Genomic DNA, 20,633 nt, shown 5'->3' with positions numbered 1-20,633 from the left:
TCGCTTACTCTCGGCCCCAGCCCGGGCTGGAAGCTCCGACCTCGGTTAGGCCCCGCCATGCAGGCAGATCCCCTCCCCCCTTTGGAGCACCAAGTAGCGCCGGGCCGCGCTTTATTCTCAGGGTGCTTGCGGCTTCTTGGCAGTGGTGAGCCCAGTGCCGAGCGGCTGCGGCTCGGGCCCTGCGCACTCCTGGCCTCCGCCCGAAGAGGGCAAAGTGGCCGGTGGAGAGCTGCCGTCTCTGCGGGGATTCCGGAGGGCCCCCGCGGCTCCGCCCCTCGCACCCGCCCACCCTGTGTGGAGGCTCAGCGGAAAGGGGCGGCTGGAGACTTGTTGTGGCCCGTTGGGGGTCAGCCCTTCCCCCTCCCCAGCCCTCCTGCCTTCTGCTCCCCCCGGGGAGGGGCCGCCACGCGTGGCTGGGCCAGGCCCAGGAGCCCCGGGGTGCCGCACGGAGCGGAGCCTCGCCACGAATTCCACAGTCCGGCCGCGGAAAGCCATCGCTTGGCACATAAGGCTTTATTGGGAGAAATGGGGTGGGGGCGGGGCAAGCCGCGGACCCAGACTGATGCCCCGTTTCCTGGAGAAGCCCGCCGGAAGCGAGCCTCCCTCCCGGAAATTGTACAGTAACTCTGAACACATCGCTCCCCTGTTTGAAGGGAAGGACCAGGAAGTGGAGGCAGACACCGAGGGGGGAGCCTGGGGGGGGGCTGAGGAGAGGACCCCCCCCGACCCAACTGCGGAGATACAGTAGGAGAGACTTCCAGAAGACTGGACGTGAGGCGGGCGGGAGGGCTAGAGGTTAAGAAAAACGCGGGTAACCGCCTCGGGGAGGCCCTCCGGGCTTTCTACGAGCAGAGGCCGAGACCCCAAGTGAACGCGGTTGGCCCATTTCTCTTCCCGCTGCGGCGCAGCTTCTCTGGGATCCCGAGCCCGAAGGGGCGTCCCAAGAGTTCTGCCGCCCGGACACATTCCGGATGGCCAAAGGGAGGCCGGCGGCAGCCCCGGAGCTCCTCTTCCCTTTAGTCCCCTAGAGCTCCAGGGGGATGGAAGGCCTTCGGAGCCAGTCTGTCAGCTGCCCGGGTCTGGAGGCCAGAGACCCCGCCCAGGCCATTCCGCCCTAGGGCCGAGCCTACAGCTCAGAGAGCCCCCCTTTCTGGCCCCCACCCAGAGGGGCCTGGGAAGCCGGAAGTGGCCCGCCTGGGGGAAGACCGAAGAGAGCACCACCTGGGGGGGGGGGGGGCTCGGGAGACCCAGAGCCTGGAGGGGGCCGGAGCAGATCCGGTGCGGCTGGGCCTCAGCTTGTTTTCAGCCTCAGCACCCTGGACAGCGGCTCTTTGGCACTGGAATACATGAGGTAGGCCCCGGCACTGGTGTTGAAGGCTTCCCAGTCCCTGCAGCCAAACGTTGGGAGCCGGTGCGCTGCCACGAAGCCTTCGAAGCCTTGCCACCTACCAGAGGGGGGAGGGGGGTCAGGCCCTGCCCCGTGGGCCCCTCCCAGCATGCCTCTGGAGCCCCAAGGCCCAGCCTGGCATGGCGGCGGGCACAGGAGGTGCCTGATCAGGCCATTCTATGCCAACTGCTTCCCTGCTGACTTCAGGGGAGGAGAGCAGAGAAGGGGCCGCCCCAGGGAGGGTTGGCTCTGCCCACGCCACAGAAACCACCTGCTAAGAGTCAAGCAGAGGATTCCCACTTTATCCTACTGGGATAGCAACTGGGAGTTAGGGAAGCTTCTTGAGGAGGGGAGTGACTAGTGAGGCCTGTTGACTTGTGTTTGACTGATCAGAGGCCACAGGGGGGAGAAACCCCAGCCAGGAAGGCTGGGAGGGTGGGGAGCCTTTCCTGAGAGACGAAGGGCCCAAGAAGCACCCCAGCGACAGGCCCCTGGAGAAGCAGAGACAGGACTTGAGCCTGGAAGAGAGGCCGGGCCAGGCCGGGGCTCCCTCTGGGGCGAGATGCCTCCAGGTCTGAGGCGGGACGAGCCCCGGGGCCCATCCCAGGAGACTGGAAGAGGGGGAACCCAGGAAGCCCAGAGGCCGAGAGAAGAAGGCTGGGGCCAGGCTTGCTCCCAACGGGGCTGGCCCGGAAGGGAGGCAGGAGGGGCCTTCGCTCCTAGCGGGTTTGCTGGCAGCAGGGAAGGTCGAGCCTGAAGACCCGGAGAGCGAAGCTCCCTCCAGGGCTGAGCCTCGGACGGGGAGGGGGTGGGACCGGCCGGCGCAGGGGAGGGCGGGGTGGGGAGGCTGCGGGCTGCAGGCCTCAAGCCCTTGTCCCTGGGCTTCTGGGAGCCCCCGGCCCAGGTACCGAGGCTTCAGCCCCCACAAGAATCGGCATTTTTGCTGCCCACTTTGGCTTTGTGTATCTGGTTTTTGATTTGGTCTGTGAGTGTAAGAGTGTATGTTGAGTGTGTCTGAGTTTGTGTGAGGGTGTGTAAGAGTGTATGTGTGTAAGAATAAAAGTATGTGTGTGAGTATGAGTGTGTCTGTGAGTGTAAGCGTGTATGTGAGTGTGTCTGAGTTTGTGCAAGTGTGTGTAAGAGTGTGAGTATGAATGTGTCTGCGAGTGTAAGAGTGTATGTGAGTGTGTCTGAGAGGTTGTGTGAGTGTGTGTAAGAGTGTGAGTATGAGTGTGTCTGTGAGTGTAAGAGTGTATGTGAGTGTGTCTGAGAGTTTTGTGAGTGTGTATAAGAGTGTGAGTATGTGTGTATGAGTGTAAGAGTGTATGTGAGTGTGTCTGAGAGTTTACACATGTGTGAGTATATAAGAATAAAAGTACGTGTGAGTATGAGTGTGTCTGTGAGTGTAAGAGTGTATGTGAGTGTGTCTGAGAGTTTGTGCTTGTGTGTGTAAGTGTGAGTATGAGTGTGTCTGTGGGTGTTAAGAGTGTATGTGAGTGTGTCTGAGAGTTTGTGTGAGTGTTTAAGAATAAAAGTATGTGTGTGAGTATGAGTGTGTCTGTGAGTGTTAAGAGTGTATGTGAGTGTGTCTGAGAGTTTGTGCAAGTGTGTGTAAGAGTATGTGTGTGAGAATAACAGTGTATGTGTGTAAGAGTGTATGTGAGTGTCTGAGAGTTTGTGAGTGTGTGTGTACGTATAAGAGTAGTCTGTGACTGTGTATGTCTGTGTGTATGTCAGCATTTGAGTGTGTCTGAGTTTGTGAGTATGTAAGAATAAAAGTATGTGTGAGTATGAGTGTGTCTGTGAGTGTAAGAGTGTATGGGAGTGTGTCTGAGAGTTTGAGTGTGTGTAAGAATAAAAGTGTGTGAGAGTATGAGTGTGTCTGTGAGTGTAAGAGTGTATGTGAGTATGTCTGAGAGTTTGTAAGTGTATGTAAGAGTGTGAGTGTAAGAACAAAAGTATGTGTGAGTATAAGTGTGTCTGTGAGTGTAAGAGTGTATGTGAGTGTGTCTGAGAGTTTGTAAGTGTGTAAGTGTGAGTATGTAAGAACAAAAGTATGTGTGAGTATGAGTGTATCTGTGAGTGTAAGAGTGTGTGAGTGTGTCTGAGAGTTTGCGTGAGTGTGTAAGAGTGTGAGTATGAGTGTGTCTGTGAGTGTAAGTGTATGTGCGAGTGTGTGTAAGAGTGTGAGTATGTAAGAATAAAAGTATGTGTGAGTATGAGTGTGTCTGAGTGTAAGAGTGTATGTGAGTTTGTCTGCGAGTTTGTGAGTGTGTGTGTACGTATAAGAGTAATTTGTGAGTGTGTGTATATGTCTGTGTGTATGTCAGCATTTGAGTGTGTCTGGGTTTGTGAGTGTGTGAGTATGTAAGAATAAAAGTATGTGTGTCTGTGAGTGTAAGAGTGTATGTGACTGTGAGAGTTTGTGTGAGTGTGTACGAGTGTGAGTATGTGTGTAAGAATAAAAGCATGGGTGTGTCTGAGTGTAAGAATGTATGTGAGTGTGTCTGAGAGTTTGTGTGAGCATGTGTGTAAGAATAAAAGTGTGTTAGTATGAGTGTGTCTGCGAGTGTAAGAGTGTATGTGAGTATGTCTGAGAGTTTGTAAGTGTGTGTAAGAATGTGAGTATGTGTGTAAGAAGAAAAGTATGTATGAGTGTGTGCGAGTGTAAGAGTGTATGTGAGTGTGTCTGAGAGTTTGTGCAAGTGTGTGTAAGAGTATGTGTGTGAGAATAAAAATGTATGTGTGTGAGTGTAAGAGTGCATGTGTGTCTGAGAGTTTGTGAGTGTGTGTGTACATATAAGAGTAGTCTGTGAGTGTAAGTATATGTCTGTGTGCATCAGCATTTAAGTGTGTCTGAGTTTGTGTGTGTGTGAGTATGTGTGTAAAAGTAAAAGAGGATGAGTGTGTCTGAGAGTTTGTATGTTCATATAAGAGTAGTCTGTGTGTGTGAGTATGTAAGAGTGTGTATGTGTCTGTGTGGGAGAGAGAGTATGAGTTAGGAGTGAGTGTGTGAGAGTGGGAGTGTGTGCAGTGGTCTACCTGGGCCTGACCTGTAGATGATGCTGTTCACTGAGAAGGACTCCCCGTCAAAGGAGTTGGCAACCACCAGGAAGTTGTCTTCTCCCACGGAGAAAAACTCCCAGTCGAGGGCGCTGCCAAGAGAAGGGAGACAGCTGAGTGAGTGGGGGGCTTCCAGGAGGCCCCACAGCCGCCCACCACTCTGGGGTCCTGTGGGCCCGCCTGGCCCCTTCTCCAGGGCCTCCCCCTCGGGTGCCCTGTCACCTGGGGCCACATCGCCTCCGTGGACTTCCTCATGGCCAGGAGAATGGGTCTAGCCTAGGGCTCACCCCACCTGGGGCCTGGCAGCTTCGGGGCCCCGTCCCACGGCCTAGTGGGCACCTGCCTGTAGGTGGGGATGTCTTGGAACTTGACAAACATCTGGGCGGTGACGTTGAGCTCGTAGATGACGGAGTTGATGGCGTAGGAGTTGTTCTGGGTTCGAGTGTCGCTGTCGTAGCTGTGACTGTTGGCCACGGCCAGGAAGAGGCGCTCCCCGATGTGGAAGACTTCCCAGTCAGTGGCCCCGAAGGTCTAGGGTAAAGTGGGGAGAAGACTGAAAGGCTCAGGGCGGCAGGAGCCTTCCAAGGGGAGGCCTGAGGAGGGGCAGAGGCTGGCCGGTCGCCCGGCCCCTGTCCTCCCTTCCCAGGGTAGGTCAGCAGAAGCAGCAAGAGGAAGGACGCCCCCTCGGGGCCTCCAGAGATAGAGGAGGCCCAGAGTTTCAGGGAGGTGGCCCCCCCGGACCTCAGGCTCCTCCTCAGAGTCCCCCCCTGCTGCCGAGCCCAGGAAGGCTAGAAGGAAGTTAGGAGAGGCCCCGCTGCGGTGGCCAGGCCTACCGGCCACTAGAGGGCGCTGCTGCCCGCAGATTCAGGCCCCGGCATGGAGAATCTCCCTGAGAGCCCGAACCTGGATGCTGGCCAGGCAGCACCTTGGACAGGAAAGGGCTCTCCCCATTCTATTAATTAATTAATTTATTTATTTTTAGCTCCTCACCTTCCGTCTCGGAGTCACTACTATGCACTGGCTCCCAGGCAGAAGAGTGGTCAGGGCTAGGCAATGGGGGTTAAGGGACTTGCCCAGGGTCACACAGCTGGGTAGTGTCTGAGGTCACATTTGAACCCAGGACCCAGGACCTTCCATCTCTAGACCTGGCTCTCCATCCACTGAGCTACCCAGCGGCCCCCCCTTCTCCCCATTTTAAAGCTGGGCAAACTGAGGTGAAGAAAAGCCCAGCAAAAGAAGCTGGTTGGCTCCATGGATGGAGCGCCCAGCCTGGGTCCGGGGGCCGAGTTCAAATGCCACCTCAGACACTGGCTGCCTTCCGCCATTGCCTGGCCCGTCACCAGGCCCGAAAGCAGCAGCCCAGAGGGCACGGGAGGGGCCGGCTGGCCGGGGCCTCCTCCGGCAGCCCTTTGGGCCAGCTTCTTCCTCTCTCCTCCTCCTCCTCCCCCTCAGCCCCAGACAGGCTTCTGGCTCTGCCCTGTGGCCCTCCTTCCCAACGGTCCTGCCCAGCTCTGTGGCCGCAGGCCCATTCGAAAGGCCAGTAAACTGAGGCCTCGAGCCGGGCCAGCCTGTCCCCTCCAGGCCCTAAACAGAAGGGCAGCCCCAGGCTTCGCCCTGCACTGCCCAGCTCGGAGTCACTGGCTGGGGTTCCTGCAGGGGGCAGACAGAGAGGCGGAGCTGGGACGGTCGCCGCGGCGCAGGAGAGGACGGCTGGGCACACGGGGCCAGAGAGGGCCTGGGAAGGAGGGGCTGAGCCGCTCGAGCCTGGGGGCCGGGGAGGGAGGCGCCCCTCGGGGCCTGGCTGCCCCGGCCCGGCCGCTCCCGCCCTGACAGTGTCCCAACAGAGAACGGATGAGGCGGGCGCCCAGACCAGCTTCCAGCACGCAGGCTCGAGCCAAGGCCTGCAGCTGCGCGGGGGAGGGAGGGACCGTCTCCGGGAGCCTGCAGTCCCCCAGGGACGCCTTCGGCCTTCGGGGCTCCACAGGGAGCGAGACGCCCGCCTGGGCCGAGGCTGCCCTGCCGTGCCACACGGCCGGCCGCTTCCTCCTGAGGCCGGCGGGGCGGGGCGGGGCGCAGCGGGCACCGGCGTGGTGTCAGCCCAGGGGGGCGGGGCCGCCGGCCGGGTCTCCCCCCGCTTCCATCGGCAGCCGCCGGGGTGCCCCCATTTCCAGGTCCCGGGAGGCCGCGGACACTCCTCGGGCCTCCCTCGGACTCTAGAGCAGCCCGTTCTCTCTGGGCCCCGTTCCGGAGCCGCACGGTCCATCCCCGGGCTCCCTGCCCTCCCCGAACCGTGGACTCTCCCTGGCTGGGGGCCCTTTGCCTCAGTTTCCTCAAGTGTACAGTCCCGCGGACAGCGAGCTCGGGCCCATTCAGGCTCAGGAGCCCTCTCCGGCCCGGGGCCGCCGAGGAGGCAGGGCCTGGGGCGGAGCCAGGGCTTTGGAGGAGGGGCGGCACCCACCGGCCTTCCTGCCTCCTGCTCTGAGTCTGCGCACAGCCTCCCGGGGGCGGGGCTCCTCCCTCCCCGCGCACGGAGCCTCAGCCAGCCTCGGCCTGGCACAGCCGGACCCTCCGAGCCTCCTTTTGGGAGCTTCCGGAGGAGGGACGAAGCTGCGAGGCCCCTTCCTTAAAGAAGGCGCCAAAGCTGCGGCAAGTGCAGCCCCCACGGGGGACCGGCCACGGAGAGAGTCGCCCTTGGGTGCCATCGCGAGCGAATGGGCCAGAGCTTCTCGGGGGCTGCCGTGTCCGCACATGAGTGGCAGGTGGGGGAGGTGGGACTTGAACTCGGGTCTTCTGACTGCGAGAGTCGGAACATCCCGGAGGAAGGAGAAGGCCCTGCTGGGTCTGGGCCGCGGGCAACGGAACGGAGGAGGCACCCGCCTCCCGGGGCCCCTCGACAGAGCCCGGCGCTTCCTCCGGCTCGTTGGCGATCCCAGGAAGCCCCGAGCAGCCCCTTCCCGGCGCCAAGGCCCGCGAGGACCCCCGGAGGTCGGCGGCTCTGCCCGCCCGGGCCTGACGATGGGCAGCCCGACACGGCCCGAGTGGAACGCCCAGGACTCGCCGGGGGTCCCCATTGAGCTCCCCTCGTCTGAGCCAGCCTCAGCCCTGCCCAGGCATTCGCGGGTGGGATGAGACGCCCTTCCGAGGCGGGCACCCCTCCCCCAATGAGCCGATGAGGAAGTGGAGTCCCTGTGGGAAAGAGATTTTCTGAAGCTCCCCGCAGGGCCAAAACTTGAACTCGGGTCCTTGCCTCCACTCCTTAGACCAGCGCAGGTTTCCCAAAATGTCCTGCTGGGATCTGTCAGGCAGAAGCATGGAGGGGGCTCCTTCACGAGCCGCTCTGGCTTTATTTCCCACATTCAAGGGCCGCCTCCTGCCTGAATCCGTCAGTCTGCAACCATGTGAAATGCACCTACTATGTGCTGGAGCTTCCCCTAGTGGCCGGCTCCTTCAGCTCTGCAGCTGTCTGTCCGCCGGTGCTGTCTCCATTAGATGAGGCTGGGTGACCTCTGGCGCATAGTAGGTGCTTTACTTGTGGCCAGGGGCTGTAGCCCCAGAGCCTGTCGCAGGGACCAGCTCGTAGTCGGGCTCCAGAGCCAGACGAGCCTCAAAGCTGAAGACAACCAGATTCCCCGAATCTGCAGCTCGGATGCTCTCCCCCACCGCGGCTCCTCACGGCCTCCGGGAGGCCACAGAGAAGGCGCCCCCATCCGTCCCCTCGTGCGGGAGGAGATGCCGAGCGGGGAGGCCCCGTGGCCTCTCCGTGCCGTGGCCACCCCCGCCCGGTGCTTACCGGGAAAGACTGGAAGAGCCGGAAGGCCCCCACGAGCCACACGTAGGCGTGAGAGAACACCCTGGTCGACGTGCCATTGAACGTGTTGGCCACCACCAGGAACGAGTAGGGGCCGGCGGTGAAGAACTCCCAGTCGTAGGCGCCCGACGTCGCGATGGTCTGGTTCGCTTCGAAGAGCCCCGACCTGGGGTTCCACTTGTAGATGACGCTGTTGATGTTGTGGTTGTCCCCTGGAGGGAGGAGAAGAGGCCCCGATGACTCCTGGCCACGCCCCCTCCTCTGCCCCTACGACACCTCCTCCAGGATGTCCTCCCACCCTGCCAGTATTCTAGCCCTCCTCTTCTGGTTGCCTTGGCTTAGAGCCTCCCCGAGAGAAGGCCCCTGAGGGCAGGACAAGCTTCCCTTTACCTCTGTGCCCCCTGGCCGGCTGGAGCTGACCCCCAGCCTCTGCCTGAAACCACTCCCACCCTCAGAGCAGCCCTTAGCAAGGTTCGGAGGCCAGGACGGGCTAGTGTTGACCCCTCTTCCACAGGCCCCCTCGAGGGCCTCCAGCAGTGCCTGGACCTCGTCTATAGGAAGAGAGGGCAGCTAGGAGGCTCCGAGAGCCCCGGGTGCTGTCCTGGAGTTCCTTTGGCCTCAGTTGCCTCCCCTGTAAAATGGGGATACCAATAGCACCTAGGGGTGCGGCGAGGACCCGACACGATGCTCTGTGAAGTGCCAAGCAGAGGGCGGGGCCCGTCTCCGGCCTCCTCTACCTTCTCGGTGGTTGGCCACGGCCAGGAAGGACTCGCCCTCGATCTCGAAGGCCTCCCAGTCCCTGGCGCTGTGGGTGACGATGCTCTGGTAGGCCACGAACTTGAGCTTCCGGTGACTCCACTTGTAGATGACCGAGAACTCCTGCTGCCCCTTCTCCTCCGGCTCCAAGTTGGCCACCGCCAGGAAGACCTGCAAGCGGGCGGCAGAGCGCGGCGGCCTGAGCTCCCCCCAGAGGCGCCGCTCACAGACCACCTCCACCAGGAAGCCCACCCTGAGCACACCTGGGTCAGGCGGCCTCCCCCTTCTCAGGGTCTCACACGCACGTGGGAGCCCCAGAGCCAGAGCAAGCCCGAGCAGTGGTTTGGGGGCCGCCTCCGGAGAGCCAGTGATGGCAGCGAAAAGCCCCCGGCAGGGCAGGACGAGCTGGGACCCGCTCAGGGGCCTTGGCCACCCCCGCGCCGGCCTGCCCCAACACAGCATCCGGAAGGGGCCCAGCAGGTGCAACGGCGGCCGGGAGGCCTCCGGCACGCTTTCAGCCCTCAGAGTAGAAGCCAAGAGGCCCAGCTGTTCAAGGGCTTCCCAGAGGGAGCTGAGGGCGCCCAAACGCCACCTCCCCGCCTCGGCCCGTCCGTCTCTCTCCCTCTCTGTCTCTGTCTGTCTGTCTCTCTCTCTCTCTCCTCTCTCTCTCTGTCTCTCTCTGTCTCTCTCTGTCTCTCCCTCTCTCTCTCTCTCTCTCTCTCTCTGTCTCTCTCTGTCTCTCTCTGTCTCTCTCTGTCTCTCCCTCTCTCTCTCTCTGTCTCTCTCTCTGTCTCTCTCTGTCTCTCTCTCTGTCTCTCTCTGTCTCTCTCTCTCTCTCTCTCTGTCTCTCTCTGTCTCTCTCTGTCTCTCTCTGTCTCTCTCTGTCTCTCTCTCTCTCTGTCTCTCTCTCTCTCTGTCTCTCTCTGTCTCTCTCTGTCTCTCTCTCTCTCTGTCTCTCTCTGTCTCTCTCTGTCTCTCTCCTCTCTCTCTGTCTCTCTCTGTCTCTCTCTGTCTCTCTCTGTCTCTCTCTCTCTCTCTCTCTCTCTGTCTCTCCCTCTGTCTCTCTCTCTCTCTCTCTCTCTCTGTCTCTCCCTCTGTCTCTCTCTCTCTCTCTCTCTCTCCTCTCTGTCTCTCTCTCTCTCTCTCTCTGTCTCTCTCTCTCTCTCTGTCTCTCTCTCTCTCCCTCTGTCTCTCTCTCTCTCTCTCTCTCTCTCTGTCTCTCTCTCTCTCTCTCTCTGTCTCTCTCTCTCTCTCTCTGTCTCTCTCTCTCTCTCTGTCTCTCTCTCTCTCTCTCTGTCTCTCTCTCTCTCTCTCTGTCTCTCTCTCTCTCTCTGTCTCTCTCTCTCTCTCTCTCTGTCTCTCTCTGTCTCTCTCTCTCTCTCTCTGTCTCTCTCTGTCTCTGTCTCTCTCTCTCTGTCTCTCTCTCTCTCTGTCTCTCTCTGTCTCTCTCTGTCTCTCTCTGTCTCTCTCTCTCTCTCTGTCTCTCTCTGTCTCTCTCTCTCTCTGTCTCTCTCTCTCTCTCTCTCTCTGTCTCTCTCTCTCTCTCTCTGTCTCTGTCTCTCTCTGTCTCTCTCTCTGTCTCTCTCTCTCTGTCTCTCTCTCTCTCTCTCTGTCTCTCTCTGTCTCTCTCTGTCTCTCTCTCTGTCTCTCTCTCTCTGTCTCTCTCCTCTCTCTCTGTCTCTCTCTGTCTCTCTCTCTCTCTGTCTCTCTCTCTCTCTCTCTCTCTCTCTCTGTCTCTCTCTCCCTCTCTCTGTCTCTGTCTCTCTCCCTGTCTCTCTGTCTCTCTCTGTCTCTCTCTCTCTCTCTCTCTCTCTGTCTCTCTCTCTCTGTCTCTCTCTCTCTCTCTGTCTCTCTCTGTCTCTCTCTCTCTCTGTCTCTCTCTCTCTCTCTGTCTCTCTCTCTCTCTCTCTGTCTCTGTCTCTCTCTGTCTCTCTCTCTGTCTCTCTCTCTCTGTCTCTCTCTCTCTCTCTCTGTCTCTCTCTGTCTCTCTCTGTCTCTCTCTCTGTCTCTCTCTCTGTCTCTCTCTCTCTCCCTCTCTCCCTCTTCTCCTCCTCTCCTCCTCTCTCTCTGTCTCTCTCTGTCTCTCTCTCTCTCTCTCTGTCTCTCTCTCTCTCTCTCTGTCTCTCTCTCTCTGTCTCTCTCTCTCTCCCTCTCTCCTCTTCTCCTCCCTCTCCTCCTCTCTCTCTGTCTCTCTCTGTCTCTCTCTCTCTCTCTCTGTCTCTCTCTCTCTCTCTCTGTCTCTCTCTCTCTCTCTCTCTCTGTCTCTCTCTGTCTCTCTCTCTCTCTCTGTCTCTCTCTGTCTCTGTCTCTCTCTCTCTGTCTCTCTCTCTCTCTCTGTCTCTCTCTGTCTCTCTCTGTCTCTCTCTGTCTCTCTCTCTCTCTCTGTCTCTCTCTGTCTCTCTCTCTCTCTGTCTCTCTCTCTCTCTCTCTCTCTGTCTCTCTCTCTCTCTCTCTGTCTCTGTCTCTCTCTGTCTCTCTCTCTGTCTCTCTCTCTCTGTCTCTCTCTCTCTCTCTCTGTCTCTCTCTGTCTCTCTCTGTCTCTCTCTCTGTCTCTCTCTCTCTGTCTCTCTCTCTCTCCCTCTCTCCCTCTTCTCCTCCCTCTCCTCCTCTCTCTCTGTCTCTCTCTGTCTCTCTCTCTCTCTCTCTGTCTCTCTCTCTCTCTCTCTGTCTCTCTCTCTCTCCCTCTCTCCCTCCTTCTCTTGCTCCTCGAGGACCTGGAGCCGGTGGTGATCAGCACAGTCAGAGGCCTCAGGCCAAAGGGTAGAAGGTCAGCGCAAGGCCTAGCCGTGGCAGGGGTTCCATCCAGCCGCCAGATGTCTGTCTGGCCTGTGGGCCACCCCTGGGTCCTCAGACCCTCTGGAGCCAGCAGGCGGGGCCCCGGGGCCCCACAGCCTTCTTCCCCTCCAGGCCTGCCGCCAGCCATTGCCTGCCTGTCGCTCTCTTCTGCCATCTGCTCCGCTCGGGCTCTCCCAGGATGCCTCGGATGCCTGGGGGTCTCCCCCTCCCGAGAAGTCCCGCCTCACACCAGGAGCTGGCCCAGAGCCTCGCTTTAAGGCCCTGCTTCCTGCTCAATGGCCCCGTCTGTGTCTCTGACTCAGTTTCCTCCCAGTAAAACAGACCATCCCGGTGTCCCACCCCCCGCACACACAGAGCCTTGCCAAGGGATCCCTCTGCTCAGCCGGTCATCCACATCTGTGCCAAGGGACACAGGGCCAGGCGCTCCCCTCTCCTGCTCAAAGCCCTTCGCTGGCTCCCCAGTGCCCATCGGATGCCTCCCTTCCCACGGCCTCACCCTTCCGTGGGGCTGGGCCGGTGCCAATGGCGTGCCACCACTGGAGGTGGGTCCTTGGCGTCCTGGTACCGCCCACCCCCAGGGGAACTAGCAGAGAGGAGCCCGACCCCGGCCCCGGCCCGTGCAAGCAAAAGCACAAGCCAGGTTGGCAGCTCTGTTAGCCGGGCCTTCAGCTGACAGCCCGTCCCCTGCAGGAGAGCTGCGCAGCCGGCTAAGTGGCATCCCCGGGGAGGAAGTGCTCGAGGCTGGATTCAAACCCAGGACCTCCTGCTTCTCTGGCCCCTGCAGGGATGTGTCTCCACTCAGTCTTTCATCCTAAAATGGAGATGGCAAACCCTGCCGGCCTCCTGTGGCAGAGGACGGGCCCGGGGGAGGAGGCAGACTCGGGAGAGCCTGGAGAAGGCCCAGATGGCCCGGCCCGGCCAGGTGCATTTCTGGGCATCATGTGGGCGCAGAGGACGCCGCCCGAGGGAGCCTGGGGGCGGCCAGAGATGACAGCGCTGAGCGCAGGGCGGAGAACCCGCACCTGGAACGCGCCGGCCAGGGATGGAGCGCGCAGTGGGGAGCCGCCTCGGTCCGGAACCCCCAATCTGCCCAGAAGGGAAGGGGCTGCGGGGGAAGAAGAGCGCCCATGACGGCACCGGGCTGCCAGGGGAGGGCCGCCAGGCGAGTAATCCCTGCGGGACGGGCAGGCCCATGGAGGCCCCCCGGCGGCAGGGCGCCAGCCTCCTCCCGGATGGGAAGAGGCCCACCTGCTCGGGGACCGGAGGAAGAAGGAGGGCAGGAAGGAGGCTCGGGCAGACAGCAGGACACATTTGCCAGCCCTTGGAGCCCCTCCTCCTGGCCCCCCTGGGCCATTCTCATCCTGGCTAGGTTTTTCTGGAGCTCAGAGTCCTGGTTTCGAATCCTGCCACTGCCTTTGTGTGGCTGACCCTGAACCTCTTATTTAGCTTTTCCGGCCTCCATTTCCTTAGCCATGAAGATGAGCCTCAGACCCATGATGGGGCCTGACTGAGCCCGATACTGTGATAGGAGGTCGAGGCTTTCCATGGCTCTCCATATTCGGCTTCCACTGAGGTCTCATTGGCTGCTCCGCCCCCCCCCCCCAGGGTCAAGCTTGAGGTCCACTAACAGCTCTGGCTCTTCTTCACATGCCTTTCCGATCCCCCTGTATCGATCATTTCTCTGAGGTAGAACATTGAACCGAGCCTGTTCTTTTACAGTTTCCTCCAACCCTGTTTCTAGAGAGCTGACCTTAGAGCCTGGAGGAGGTGAGTGCAAGTCCTGTCTCGGAAACAGCCTGGATGTGGGGCCCTGGACAAGTCACTGCACAGCCCGGCACCCCCTGCTCTTCTCTGGGATAGGCCAGGTGGAGCTCCCAGCTTTATCCCTGGTCTTTGTGGGGCCGCCCCTCCACTCACCGCCATTTCCCATGGGATAGGGAATGCCCCGACCCTGAGGGTCAGCCCGTGAGGCCGGTGGCCGCCCCAGTGACCGCTGCTCTGAGAGGGAGTCCTCTGGCACAAGCCCCTTCCTGTCCAGCCCAGCACCCGCTACCAGGTCACTCTGGAGCATCCCAGGGTGACTGCTTCTGGTCCTTCTCCAGGCCGCCCGCCTCTCGCTCCCAGAAAGGGGGCCCAGCCCGCTGGAACACTGGGGCCACCAGAGGACACCCAGGAAGGGCCAACAAGTGGCCCCTCATTTCTCAGTCTCCTGTCAGCTCGGCGGTGGTGCAGGTCTCCTGGGTCCCTGCCATGGGGGCAGTCTAAAGGGCGCACACTAGAAACGCGGGTGAAGGCAGGGCCTGGAAGCCTTCTCTGCTCCTGACAATCTCCTGGAATGTCCAGAGGCCGAAGGGTTGGCGGGAAACCGTCCCTCTGGCTGAAGCATGCCTTCCTTTCCCCACTCCCTGCAGAGCAGAGAGAGACGATGGAGCTCTCATCTTGGGAGGCCCCAAACTACCTCTCTTAGACCTAGACAAACCAAACCAAAGCAAAACAAGAAAGCAGAGGCCTGAGGCTGGCGGAGAGGGGCTCCGGCCATTTGGGAAAGCCTTTGGGACGCGCTTCCCTCCTTGGCAGACTGCTCTTCCCCCAAGAGAGCAAAGAGGCAAAGCCAGGACTCCGAGGGAGGACCTGGCTGCCGGGGAATGGCCACACATTGGAAGATGGCATATGAATGGGACAGAACACAGGAACTGGAAGAAATGAGGGGAGGCTTTTGGTGAAATCCAGGAAGGCCGGTGCAGAGCAAAGCAAGCGACTTACAGACTGTTTTGGAAAGACCCAAAGACGCGATGGACGCAATAACCAACCGGATTCCAGGGGACCCAGAAAGAGAGCCCCTGCTTCCTGGTGGACAGCAGCACCTCAGCTCAGGAGGAGACGCACATTTCTGCACGTGGCCAACCTGGAGATTGGCCTATTTACTAGCAGGCTTTGGGTGGCCATACTTGTTCGTTCTTAGAAACAAAATGGAATGAAGAGCGGCGCGAGCTTCCGCAGGCCCCTTGAAGCCCGATCGCTCTCTCTAGTGCCGTATTCCCATACGGGGCGAGCTCACACCCCCGAGACCCAGCTGTGTCATTCTCCTGGCAAGATTCCCGGACTAGATGGAGGGCAGATAGACAACAAAGGCATTTCCAACACGTTTGATTTCGTGGGGGTGAAACCTGTTCTGCTTCCTTTGCACATTCCTGTCGAATCCCAGAATGCCGTCTAGAGACGGCAAGCACAGAGGAGAGGGAATCCCCGGGACCTTCACCGAGGGTGAAGGAAGTTCCGCAAAGACAGGAAGCTTGGGACGGCTCTTTGGCCCAAGTGGCCCAAGATCGGATGCTGGACCCCCTCCCCAGCTCGCTGCCCCAGAGCTCCGAGTCACGGGGACGGGTGAGGCCTCGGGTCGTGGCCCACAGCCCAACGGCCGGTCCCTCGGGTCCAGCTGGGGAGTCGTGGGTCGCAGGGGGCCCTCAGCCCCAAGGAAGCTGCCTGGTGGCTCCGCGGAGGGAGCCGAGCCCTGGGAAGCTGCCTGGCGCCATCTTTCTTACCTTTTTTCCAATGGTGAAATGTTTCCACGCCTGGGCTTGCTGAGTCGGCAGGTTCTGATAAGAAACGAACTTGCCGTCCACCCACTTGTAGACGGTGGACGTGGCCTGGCGATTGGCTGCGGCGGCAAGCAGCCCCACGTGGGGGATGGTGAACACCTCGATGCCCAGGGTCTCGGAGAGCGTGGCCAGCCTCTGGTGCTCCTCCACGTAGTCCAGCTTCACTTTGGCTTGCGACAGAAGCAGAAACAAGTCGGCGGGGATCCCCCACAGGGCCAACAGGCAAGCTCTGCCAGCCCCCAGGGGGCAGCTGGGAAGGCAGGAGAGGGTGAGGCGAGGCGAGGCGAGGGGCCTTCGGGGTGGGGGAGCTAGCCCGAGGAGTCCCAGGGAATCGGGGGACACCCATTTGGATGAGCCCAAACAACAGCGATCTCTGGAAGAAGGTATTAGGGAGGGAAGCAGCCTCCTACTTCAGGCCATGAGAGGGGCAAAGAGCTCGGGGGAGGAAATGGGGCGGCCAACCTGTCCATGCCCCCTCCCCCAAAAGGGATGGGGGAGGAGAGGGAGCTCAACTTGCTTCTCTGGGTGTGCGAGGGACATGGGTGCGCGGTGGTGCACACCAGGGCCACCCTTCCTCTCCCCCCCCGGCAACCCTCCAGGAGCAAGAGGAGCCATCCTCGGCTTCTGGGGGAAACAAGGAAGGCTCCCAAGCAAAGGGCTTGCAGGGTGGGGTGACGGACGTGCTTCATTTCCTGTAGACTCCTGGCAGTCATGCCAGATTAGAACCCAGAGCCATAAGTAAAGATTTGCAAAGGGCTTCCAGGTCACTGCCTACTGGATTCCTCAGCCCCTGAGCTGGCTCTGGGTGCAGCTGGACAGGAATGGGGGGGGGGGGGTTCCTGCCCTGGAGGTGACGAGTTCAGATCAAGACTGCGGTCCCCCCCACATTCACCTAGACCCTTCTGGAGCCTCTGGGTCCCCGAGGCTGCAGCATTTCCCCAGAAACAAGCCAACAAGCCGCCTCGGTCACCTTCTATCATGGCTATCCACTCATTGGCGACGCACAGGTAGAGACCCCTCCGAGAGACATCGAGCCAGAATCGGGCATCTTCCATCTGGGTGCACTGAGGCCGAGGCCCCAAGGACACTTTCAGGTCAGCTTCTGAACACAGGACCGAAAGAATGAAGAGCACGTTCCCTTCCCGCTCGTCTAGGCCGGGGGAGGGGAATCAAGGAGGGCATTTGGGCATTGGTGGGCTCTGACCCCGGGAAGTCTGCCGGGTGCTGCCAAGCTCTGGTTGCAAATCCTGCCTCAGACAAATAAGGTGACCTCTGGGAGCCTCGCCTTTCCCAGGAGATGCTGTTCGCTGAGTCAGCTTGCAGGCAGAGGGTCCCGTCCTGTGCTCTGGCCATCAGCTAGGCCTCTTCTTCCTCTTCCTCCCTCCTCTTACTAGGTGCTCCCACCCTGGCCTCTGGGGCCCAGTGACCCCCCTTCACCTCCAAAGGCCTGGGCGCTGCCCAAGGGACTCCCATTGAACAACACCAGCCTTAAGGGTCTGAGGTGTGGCCCGGAAGCGTGTGGCTGCCTGGCCTGTGACCGAAGGGCTCCTGGTAAGAGGAAGCCGGCCTCGGCTCGCCACAAGGCAGCAGCAGCCGCCGCCTCCTCCCTTCCTTTGCTGCTCTCCTCCTCTTCTCCAGGCTAAGCATCCCCAGTGCTTCGTCCTGTGGCCCTGTGCCAGGCCTCCCCCATCCCTCCTCTAAGAACTGGGTGCCGTCCTAGATGGGCTCTGAGCAGGGTGGAGGAAGGGGCTGTCATGCTCCAGCAACATCTTACACCCCCTCAGCCTGCCTCAGTATCCCTCTCCGAGAGCCGAAACCTCCTCCTCTGCCCTCACTACCTCACCTCCACCCCTCCCTTTTCCTTGGCCCCATCCCAGGTGAGCCCAGGGGAACTTGGAGCTCCCACCAAGGCCTGTCTGGTGCCCACTGAGGGCTCGGGCCATCCTGCCTTTGCCATCGGGTCCCGGAGCCATCTCAGTCTTGCACAGCCCGGAGCCTGAGGCTGTTGGAGCTGTAAGATCTGCCTGAGTGAGCCCCAGAGACGCAGTCCAAAGCCCTCTCGGAGGTCCACGCGGGCCCTGAAGTGCTCAGGCAGCACAGTGACCCTTGGGAAGAGCACTCACCATAAGGATAATGAAGCACCCTGTCGGCTGGCGACCCTGTGAGGTCTTGCAGGACTGAGGGGATGGACAGCACGGCCAGCTGAGCGTTCCTGCTTGGGCAAATCTGGGAGGTGGCATCGGAGCCTGGAAGCAGAACCAGCTGCCTCAACAAGCCCTGGGGAAAGAGGGAGAGGTGCCAGGGGAAAGCCCAATCTGTGGGCAATGCTGCCATCCAGCCTGGGCAAAGGGCAAGGAGGGGGACAAAGCCCGACTTGTCTGGAGTTTCCACAAATGATGGGTTTTTTTAAAAAAGCAAAAATCATTAGCTTAGAGCCAATCCCGGCAGCCCGGGTTTGGAGGCCTGCTCCCATTCTCTTGAACTCCTTCCTATGGCCATTGGCATTTTACAAGGAGGAAGGACTTCAAAGAGAGGGAAGGCCCTAAGGTCACAAGGTCAGACTCAAGGGGCCCTTAGAGATCACCAAGGCCCAGAGAGTGATGTGATTTGGGCAAGGTCACACAGGATTTGAATAAATGTCTATGCAGGATTCGAACTGAGGTCTTCCTGACAGAGTCCAGGCGCTCCCAATGTTCTCTGAAGCACCTTCATATTGTTAGGGATAGCCAAGGGGCCTGGGCAAACAGTTGGGAGGCACAAGACTAGGCTCAGTGTGGCGGCAGAGGGCTCTGTGGCCCCCTCCTCCAAGGCTACCCTTTCTGCCTAGGCTGGCCTCAGTTATGGAGCAGCCAAGAAGCATTTGTCTAAACAGCCTCCCCTCCCAGCTGTTGTCCACTTCCCCTCTGACCCAGGAGGTTACCTCCTAGGCACAGACCCCCTGGGAGGAGGGGGGAAGGAGGGCTGCTTTGGCTTCCTGCACTCACAGTGAAGATGCCCTTCTCTCTCCGCCGACTCCCAATGAAAAACCTGGATCCCTCCATGCTCAGCGATACTGGGAACGGCGTGTCGACCATCCTGAAAGCAGGAGACGGCCTATGGTGGGGGGAGGTGCAGGACCTTTCTGGCCACCCCTACGTCAGAGGATTACTGCTCAGGGCGGAACAATTCTGATCCTAACCAGAGTTCCCGAGAATGTTGTGTCTTTGGGATCTCTGGAGGGCAAGGCCTGGCACAGGAGGGCAGAGCTGCCCCCCACCCCTGCATGCCCTGGGCTTCCTTGTGCCCCAAGTACTGTGGGAAGTGATGGCCGATCCCCAGGCCACTAGCCTGCCCTGGAGGTGCCCTGCTCTCAGCCTGGCGCTCTGGCCCTTCACAAGCCTGAATTAGGGAGTTGGCTGGCTCTGCTGCTTCCAGTCCAAGCATTCCCTTCCAGCCACATGAGCTGCCCAGAGAGGAAGTGCCCAGGACCTCTTCTCCTTCCTCCTGGGAGTGGGAGGGGCCTGGGACCCCCCCTCGGGGGAGGAGAGGGAAGAAGGCAGGCTGGAGAAACAGGCAGCAGCGCCACGCTGGCACCTACACGTCCGTGGGCACGCTGCAGTCCGCCGTGAGTGAGAAGGAGCCTTCGGACACGGCCAGGACCAGCGTGTGCCAGCGGTCGTCCGTCAGAGGGACATCCTGGAAGGTCACTCGGGTCTGCCAGCTGCCAGACGGCTCCCGGCTCAGGAAGACAAAGTGCAGCTTGTCGGGCGAGTAGCGTAGCCCCAGCAGCAGCGTGTCGCTGTGGTCCTCCACCACCGCGAAGATGTATTCGTTCTTCTGCAAAGAGCGGGCTGGGTGATGGCCAGCCCAAATGGCCAAAGGAGGGGTCCGGGCTGCCAGCTGCCCTTCCCACCCCCTCTGGGGGTGGAAAAAAAAGGGAGCCCAGGAGCCCTGCCTGCGAGTCCTGAGCTCTTTCCACTGGACCGCACTGCCTGCCCTCTGCAGCCTGTTAGGGGCGCCAGGGGGAGCCCAGGCCCAGGGAGGAGCCTGGAAGTGCGGGAACGAAGGGCCAAAGACAGGCGCTCTAGTCCCGGCCACCCAGGCTTGCGTGGGATCCATGAAGTCGGTTTACCAACATTTGCCTCAGTCATTTCTAGATCCTTCTGACTCTGGGCTTCCCTTTCTCTCCCTTAGCTTCATGCATCAGGACTGCTCGACTGTCCCCTACCCCGATACCCATGACTCCCCCCGTTCCAGTGCTGTGTGCACAGCAGCTGGCATTGGGACCAGTGGTGCCAGCGTGGAGGTGGCACCCTCACAGGTGCAGATTGCAGCCCCTCGGGAAGTCCACAGCCAGGCTCTGCCCGCCACGTGGCCCAAGGTAGGGCCTGGTCTGCCGTGGGGGGTCCTGGGAGGCCCCCTTCAGGGCTGCTCCTGCAGGGATGTGGGGGGGCCCTGCTCCGACCTCAGGAGACCGCTGGCATGGAGGCCCTCCCTACGGCCCCTGCAGACGCGAACCCCCCACCGCCCCCAGCTGGCCCCAGACTGGCACACACGGACCTTGGCTGGGAGGCTGAGGACCTTCAGGGTGACGACGATGGAAAATTCTTCTGGAAAGAGGTCACAGTGTAGGAAGATCCTGGAGGCCGGGAAGCTCAGAAGGCGGGTGTTGGCCACGGCAGACAGCTGGAAGCCCCGGGCTCCGCGCGCCTGAATCATGCGCAGCCCACCCGAGGGGACGACCTCCGAGAGCATGTCTAAGGGCCGGAGATCTGTGGGCAAGACCGAGGGCCGTGTTCCCAGAGGCCCCTCAGCAGACCCAGCCGGGCACAGCCCCAGGGGAACGGCGGCCCCTCGAAGACAGGCGCCAAGCGGGGGCCGTGCACTACTGAGCCCATCCTCCAGAGCCGCCGCAGCCACGGCTCTCCGGGCCCAAGACGTATTGAGTTTATTGAGCACTTGTGTGTGTGCACGTGTGTGACTGTGCATGTGTGTATGTGTGTCTGCATGTGTGTGGGTGTCTGTGTGTGCGTGTACGTATGTGTGTGCATGTGTCTGCACATGTGTGCATGTGTGCATGCACTGTGTGGGTGTCTGTGTGTATGTGTGTGTCTGTGCATGTGTGTGCATGTGTGTGCATGCACTGTGTGGGTGTGTGCGTGTGGGTGTATGTGTGTGCGTGCACATCTGGGCGGGGCACGTGTCCCTTCCCAGCCGAGGGGCCGGGTGCAGGCAGGTGTGATTG

At 60.4% G+C, this 20,633-nt stretch overlaps 1 protein-coding gene across 1 annotated transcript; it reads right to left on the bottom strand.

Annotated features, from left to right (window-relative positions):
- Positions 1–496: 496 nt before the first annotated feature.
- TSPEAR (thrombospondin type laminin G domain and EAR repeats) lies at positions 497–20,377 on the bottom strand. The gene is made up of 11 exons (XM_056814804.1): positions 19,949–20,377; positions 18,987–19,225; positions 18,394–18,484; positions 17,533–17,686; positions 16,380–16,511; positions 15,353–15,579; positions 8,996–9,185; positions 8,241–8,470; positions 4,794–4,981; positions 4,441–4,542; positions 497–1,445 (listed from the first exon to the last, which is right to left on the bottom strand). Exons 1-11 carry the CDS (start codon positions 20,375–20,377, stop codon positions 1,292–1,294), a joined length of 2,136 nt encoding a protein of 711 aa, XP_056670782.1. The 3' UTR covers positions 497–1,291.
- Positions 20,378–20,633: the final 256 nt, after the last annotated feature.

This window comes from Monodelphis domestica, chromosome 2 (assembly GCF_027887165.1).
Source record: "Monodelphis domestica isolate mMonDom1 chromosome 2, mMonDom1.pri, whole genome shotgun sequence".
Lineage (NCBI taxonomy): Eukaryota > Metazoa > Chordata > Mammalia > Didelphimorphia > Didelphidae > Monodelphis > Monodelphis domestica.
The sequence above is the reverse complement of the archived record's forward strand: the minus strand, read 5'-3'. Positions and strand labels throughout refer to the sequence as shown.

What these genes read in the sequence shown, in the direction of transcription:
- TSPEAR (XM_056814804.1), bottom strand. Translation starts at nt 20,377, where the DNA reads ATGCACAGTCACACACGTGCACACACACAAGTGCTCAATAAACTCAAT. An exon ending in TCCTCAGCCTCCCAGCCAAG is followed by an intron (nt 19,226 to 19,948) that starts GTCCGTGTGTGC and finishes CGCTCTTTGCAG; the next exon opens with AAGAACGAATACATCTTCGC. An exon ending in GAGAGAAGGGCATCTTCACT is followed by an intron (nt 17,687 to 18,393) that starts GTGAGTGCAGGA and finishes CTCTTTCCCCAG; the next exon opens with GGCTTGTTGAGGCAGCTGGT.